Genomic DNA, 7,007 nt, shown 5'->3' on the forward strand with positions numbered 1-7,007 from the left:
TCATCTTCAATACCCAAACTTAAATGTTTTTATCTTAAATTAAAGAAAATATAAACACTCTGTAGGGCACTTAGCACACATAGCAGAACTCTTGGGGAAGCTCCTACAATTGCAGGAGTGATTTTGAAGTGGCCATTTCCTGTCACTGACTCAGTTAAGGCCAAAGCAATGAAAGGAAAGCTTGGGTCAGAAAGTGATTCCTGGGAGCTGACTTAGCTTCCCAGGTCCTTCATGGAGTTGGGGGAGCCAGAGTGCTGGACTCCAAAGGCCATATGTTCTACCCCAGGGTCTAGAAGTAGCACAGATCACATGCAACTGGGGGAATCAAAGATCACATGGAAGAGCTGTGATTTCAACTGAGCTTGGAGAATAAAGGTGGAGAAAGGGGTGGGTAGCCAGGGAAGGAAGGGAGTTTCAGGGCGATGACCATGCAGTGCACAAAGCAGCAGAGGGAGGCTGGACAGGAGAGTTAGGACCAAATCAGGAGACCCTAAATGACAGGTCAAGGAAGCTGCATTTAATAAAGTCAGGGAAGTCGCCAGAAAGAAGGTAACCTGATCCCAGAGGAATCCAAAAGGAAAAGAATAAAACAGCTCCAGAACCAAGCTAGGTGGCTACCACAGCAGTCCAGAGTAAAAGTCAAGTCTGGGGCACTGCACTCTAATGGGCGGATACAAGAGATGCTGGGGAGGTGATGAGAAGCAGGAGGAGGTTCAGAAATTGGTAGTAGTGGGGCAGGCAGGTGACAATTTAAGGTGCTGAGTCTTGGGGAGACGTAAAGGGGAGAAAGGCCGAGCATTACAAGAACAGGACTTGGACTTGACCACAGGCTGGGAGTGAGGGGTTCTCATGTGGCCAGGGGGTGGAGACAAGCTTGGTCATCAGCAACTAAGAGTTTAGGGTATCCACTTGGAGAGAGGGAGAAAAGGGGCCACAGCTCAGAAGAGGACTTGAGCTGGAGGGAGAGGAAGCAGGGACGGTCATTTGCAAGTCACGGACCAGGGGAGGAAGACAAAAGCAATCCTGGGAGGCTTGGGGAGTGGAGAGCAGACACCACCTGGACAGAATCAGGCTTCCTCTTTCTCCAGCTGCCTAAGGACAGAGGAGGAGGCACGGAAGTCAGAGGAGAGAACTTTGAGGGGAAGAATTAGAAGATCCTGGTAAGCATCCAGCAGTGTCAGAGGTCAGAGATCGGGTCAGAGTCGCAGAGAGGCAACCGTTGGATTTGTGGTTGGGGATTGTGATGGGGGACCCTGGAAAAAGCAGTTTCAGGGGACAGAAGTCAAGCCCCAAAGATTTAAGAGATAAGAGGCAGAGGTGGGGGGGCAGCTGAGGCTTCCGGGAGAAGAGAGGTGATGGCAAGCAGGGCTGGACTAGGATGAAGGCAGGCAAAGCACCTTGGAAACAAAACGTAAGGAGGTGCTGGCTCTTGGGGTGTTACAGGTGGCCCTGATAATGAGAGTAGAAACCCAGTCCCAGTACTGCAGAAAGATAGAGGCCCACAGAGAGCAGCAACCCTCTGAGACTAAAGAGACACCGGCAGCCAACTTAGAGCCCCGGAGAGAAGCTCAGACCCTTCCACCTCCACATCCAGGCCTCCACTTGGTGGCCAGTGGCAGAGCCTCGAAGGACAATGGAGGCTGGGGAGGGGACGATGAGAGGACACTGCCTGCATGCCCATGGAGGGGGTCCTCCCATCTGGGAACACTGAGAGGAACCAGGGTGGGAGGGTGGAAGCTTCCTCAGACCCTCCAGGAGAGATTGAGCTCCCGCCCCGCTCCTAGGGGGAGGAGGAGTCTCCGTATCCATGAGAAAAGCAAGGGAACATTTCCACCCTTTCCCCAGGCTGTTTCAATTCAAGGAGATTCCTGGTGCCCCCTAATGGGCCACACCCCACACTAACCTCCCCAACAATGCTTTCTTCCCCACCCCCCTCAGCCCCCAAGTCTGAACAAGTGTCTTCTTCTGGGGAGGTGGGGGGGGCTCAGTTTCTGTCCTGGGCTAAACAGTGGCACCCAAAAGAAATACATTTCCTAACTCCTCCTCCAGACCTGTGACCGCGATGTTATTTAGAAAATGGGTCTTTGCAAAAGAGATTAAACTAAAGTTGTCAAAATGAGATCATCCTAGATTAGCTGAGTGGTCCTCAATCCAGTGTCAAGTGTCCTTAAAAGAGGCTGGGTGGAGACAGAAGCCGAGGTAGGAGTGGTGCAGCCCGAGCCTGGGAGACAGAGCTACCAGAGGCCTGGAAAGCTTCTCCCCTAAAGCACTGGAGGGAGCCTGCCCCACTGAGCCCTTCGCTCAGACACTGGCCTCCAGAGCTTGTGAGAATAAATGTCTGGGGTTTAGACTTGTGGAAATTGGTTAGGGCCATCCTAGAAAACTAATATAGGCTGCTAGTCCGTAAAATGCCTAGAAGTTTCTAGGAATGCTTCCAGCCTTGAGGTTCTCAGAAATAAACCATGCAGCAAGGATGTGACCAAAAGGTGTGCTTTTTAACTCACCGCCCACCCCCTTCCAGGTTGAGGTTTAATACTTTACTTGAGGGGGAAGGAGGCAGCGGCCAAATTAAGGCATCACCTCCCACTCCGCAGGGAATATTACTAAAAGAGTTTTTCCTGACCCACCTCCTGCACCCAGAGCTCTCATCCCTCCCAGGCAGGTCGAACCCGCCAAAGCAAGCAGTCTACGAGCAGTCTGCTCTTCTGTATTTCTCCTTGTAAACAGGATCCCCTCTTCACAGACCTTCTCCCCACCCCCTCCCATACTTCCTCAGCCTTCCCCATTCTTGGGGGGCTGGATAAGATGGATACCCCTGAAGCACAGGAATGGAAGTCACTCTCCCGCTCCCCTGCCTCCTCCCCACGACACAGCTGGAGGGGGGAGGGGAGGTCAGCAGGGTTCATAAAGGCCAGATGTTGAGGAGAAAGAGAGCAGTGCCCACCCCACGCCCACCTACCCCACCCCCACCATTCCCAGAGAAAGAAAAATTAAGAGCCGGCTTTTAAAACAAACAAAACTTTTTAGTCCAAAACAGTTTTTCTCAAGAATCTGCTCTATGCAAACAATAACAACTTTTTACAAAGCATTTTCACAGAAAAGGAGACAAGTCCTTCCCCAGTATCGTATGTGGGAATTGTTCCTCCCTTGCCCCATTTTGGGGGGAAAGGGTGCTATTCACTAGTATGGGCTGAAGGGTCCGTGACTTCCTCAGCTGTTGGGCAGATCCGAAACCCCAGGGTCCCCTCACACTCAGATTTTGGATCTCCCTAAGAGCGACCGTGCCCTGACCTCACCTGGGTGTTGGGGAAAGCAGTGCTGCCTCCCTGTGACTGGAGGGGATTGGAGGGCGTGGTCCAGGCCTCCCCTCCCCCCCAAAAAACAGAACCTCTGACCTCAAAACTAATCCCCTGGCCCTGCCCCCTTCGGATCCATCAGGTCCCTGACAACTCCCAAAATGCCTCAAATTGGGGGTGGGAGGGGGGGAGCTGAAGGCACCTCAGCCCAGTTCCCATCCAAATCCAGACTTTCTCCTTTCAAATCCCACGGGCCCCTTGTGTGTAGGCCAAGAGCCCTTCATTTCCCCTCCACAAAAAGCAGCTTGTCCTGTCACTACTCTTTAAAGGGGCTTCGTTTGGGTGTCAAAAGAATGGACCCAGGCCTGCTCCCTACCTCTACCCCCTCCCATCCATAGATCGTGGAGGACCACGAACGGCAACTCTTTGGGTCTGATTTTACTGATTTCGCCCACCTTACACTTCCATGACTTTCCCCGGGACAATCTCTGGCCCCTTCTCCAGGCAAAGTCTGCCCTTTTGGAAGGGAAGAGATCCCGCAACCCTGGCCCTCCTGATGAGAGACGTAGTGGCTGGTTTATCACAAGAAAAATCCTTTTACCCACCAGACCTTACAAGTTGAAAGCAACAGGGAACACCAAAGAGAGAAACTCCAAAACTGGACAAAAGGGAAAGGCTGGTGGGTGAGGCTGAAGATCTCACCAATTAGAGGTCACCTGACTTGGGGGCCCTAGGGAAAAAAGCAGGAAGGGGTGATCTTCCCCTTGCCCAAGCTGCCCCCAGCCCCAGGGAGACTCCGATGGTGCCAGGAGCGCTGGGGGAAGGCCTGAGGGGAGTAAAGGGTTAAAGGCCTGGATGGTGGGGGTGGGGGGGAGTGGATGCCCCCAGGGAGCTGCCAATCACCTCCCCACCCCCACCGCAGCCCCCACATCCCCAGGCTTGCCCACAGAAACAACCGGTTTGTCCATCACCAAGGTCTCTCTCCCTTTTTTTTTTTTTCTTTCTGTCTTTGAGCCGTAGCCTCCTTTGCTCCCCCTGGGGTGAAGGCCCTGCCCCCAAAGATCCGAGATGGAAGAGCGGAGGGGTTGCCATCTATGTCATTAAGCCTTTTTCGGTTAAGTCTTCTCCTGACTCCAGCCCTGGGCTCATCTCCAAAGGATAAGGGGGAGAGGGTGTCACCCCAACTAGTTAGGTGCTTGAAGATCACTGTCATTTGAGCACCTTCTGATCACAGCCCATAAAACGTAAAGGGGACAGGCAGATGGAAGAAACGAGGCTCAATCCTGCCCGCAGTTTGGCTGTGGCTCCAGCTTGTTCCCCTAGGCAGAAGAGGTCTCCGGCTCAGGGTTCCTCCAAGTTGATCCCCCAGAATTTGAGGCCGGGGGGCTCAGGAACAGCGGGACCGCCGACCTGCCACCTCCACAGCGGGTGAGCAGGCGGAGGCTTAACATCTCCCTGGAGGCGAAGCGAGGATGCCGGCCCCAGGTCTCCGTCCTCCCCCACCACCAAGGCCGGGGGGCAGGGGAAGCAGTCGAGGAGGCTGAAGGTGCTCGCGGTGGGGAGCGTGGGTGCCGGGCGGCGGGGCTGCGCTCGGCGACGCGGGGATGTCGGCCGCCGGCGCTTCTTGGCGGCTCCCCGAGCAGGCCCTTTCGCTGGCGGCCGCTCGGACCCCCGGCGCAGACTGGGGGTGTCGAGGGCAAAGCCCTTCGCGTAACACCAAAGTTTCGACCGGCGGATCAGACGGTCGAAATGCTCCTGGCGGAGCTCGCCGGGGGCTGCCGGGGCTCCGCTGGCCGTCGAGGCGCTGCCGGCGGGTGCCTCGGGGGCGGCCTCCGGGGGGCTTCCATCGGCTGCGAGCGTCGGGCCCGGCAGGGCTGGCTCCGGCGCGGCCGCGGGCCCCGCGGGCTCGGCGCTGAGGTCCGCAGGTGGCGGCGGAGGCCGAGAACCCGGCTCTCCGCGCGGGCTGGCGGCGGGGCCGGCCCGGGCGTCCAGAGCCGGGGCTGGCCGAGGCGGAGCCGAGGCGGAGTTGGTCGGAGATTCCCGAGGGCGCCGGGGCGCCAGGCAGCGGCCGGGAGGTGCGCCGGAGCGGGCGCCGAAGTGCGGGAAGCCGCCTCCGCCCTCTTCCTCCTGGTCGCGGCCCCGGCACACGGCGGCGTCCGCATCCTGGCCGGCCGCGGCGTCCGGGCCGCTGGACCGCCCGGCCTGTCCCGCGAGGTGCTTCAGGCCATCCGCGGCCCAGGCGCCGGTGCACAGGGAGGCGCGCGGGCCGAGCAGCAGCGGGGCCCGCGACGCCGGCTCCCCGGGCCCCAGGCCGAGGGCGGACGCCCGGGGCTTGGCAAGGGCGCAGAAGGCGAGGGCGCGCAGGCACAGCGGAGAGAACTCCTGGGTCCCCCGACGCGGCTTCCGGGGTGCGGGGGCGCAGGGCGACCCTCGCGGGGACGCCGGCACTGCGAGGCGGGGAGCGGGGCACAGGGTCTCCATGGAGCCGCCCGCGGGGGTGCCCGCTGCGGGGGCCCGGGTCCCAGCGGCGGATGCCTCGGCTGCCCGAAGAGCCCACGGGCGAGGGGAACATCGCCCCCCCTCGACGGGGAGGTCTCCGCTCACGGGCGCCCCCGGCCCGCGACCCGGCCCGCGGCGCTCGGGCCCCTCTCGATCTCGGCGCGCGGCCCTCCCGGCGGCCGGACTCCTGGGTCCCCGCGAGTCCCGGCGCGGCCGGCCGCCCTTCCTGCCGCCGCTCCCCGCGCTGCCCCCGCGAGCGCCCCTCTCGGGGGGCCCCGAGCGCAGAGGCTGGGGAAACAAAGCGGCCGTCGGCCGCGGGAGGCGGGAAGGACCCCGGCCCCGGCACCCGGAGCCGGGCCCAGGCGGCGGGGAGGGCGCCTTCCGCCCGCTCGGCTTCTTTCTTCCCCGCTGGCTCCGGAGACCGCGTTATAGAGAACTGCCCCCTCGCTGCCCCAATACCAGCGCCGGGGCCGCGAGCCCGCCGCCGATTGGCCAGCGCTGCCCGTGACGCGCGCCGGGCCCCGCCCCCGCGGCCCCGCCCCCGTCCCCATTCCGCGCACAGACCCACACACGTGGACCCGGCGCGGCGCGGCGGCGGGGGGAGGGCGCGCGGCGCGGGGGGGGGGGGGGCAGGGGGGGCGGGCGCGGCGGGCGGGAGCGTGCGCGGGTGGCAGCGCCGCGGGTGAGGAGCGCCGCTCCACGTGGCCCCGCCGGCCCCGGGCCCAGCCGTCACAAAGCGACCCGGCTTTGCCCTTCGCAGTCCCGGTTTTCATGTCTGTAAAATGGGAACCTTCAGATCCCCGCCCGCGGGGCTCGGAGCAAGGGACGCACCGCCGTGGGCGGCTCTCAAGACAGTGTCGGGGAGAAGATGGGATGAAGCGATGGCTGTTGACACGCTTGGCGCAGCGGGGACCCAGGCCGGCGGAGCAGGCGCCCCGCCGCCCCCTTTCGTCCCCTCCTGCGTTGGTCGAGTGAGGAGTTAGGGATTCAGGGTGTCCAGGACGAACAAAGGAAAAAACGAATGAAGAGCGGCGTGGTATTAGTACGCCCGGGGAGGTCGATGAATAGGCTTTCTCGAGACCCGTTTCCTTTTCTCTGATGCGATTTCTAAAGGGCCTCCTGCCCACGTTCTCAGGTGCTGACTCTACAGCCCCCCCTCTCCAAACCCCAAGATTCTGCCCTCAGGTTTGAGTTGCCAAAATGGGCTGAGGA

General features: G+C 60.6%; 1 protein-coding gene across 1 annotated transcript; it reads right to left on the reverse strand.

The window, feature by feature from the left end:
* Positions 1 to 3,032: 3,032 nt before the first annotated feature.
* Positions 3,033 to 5,777, reverse strand: EPOP (elongin BC and polycomb repressive complex 2 associated protein). Its single transcript, XM_037492478.1, has one exon. The coding sequence runs from the start codon at positions 5,775 to 5,777 to the stop codon at positions 4,638 to 4,640; it is 1,140 nt and encodes a 379-aa protein (XP_037348375.1). The 3' UTR covers positions 3,033 to 4,637.
* Positions 5,778 to 7,007: the final 1,230 nt, after the last annotated feature.

This window comes from Talpa occidentalis, unplaced genomic scaffold (genome assembly GCF_014898055.3).
Source record: "Talpa occidentalis isolate TD23 unplaced genomic scaffold, MPIMG_talOcc4v2.1 talOcc4.7, whole genome shotgun sequence".
Taxonomy (NCBI): Eukaryota; Metazoa; Chordata; class Mammalia; order Eulipotyphla; family Talpidae; genus Talpa; species Talpa occidentalis.

Excerpts from the sequence above, each read along its gene's own strand:
- EPOP (XM_037492478.1), bottom strand. The coding sequence starts at position 5,777 with ATGGAGACCCTGTGCCCCGCTCCCCGCCTCGCAGTGCCGGCGTCCCCG.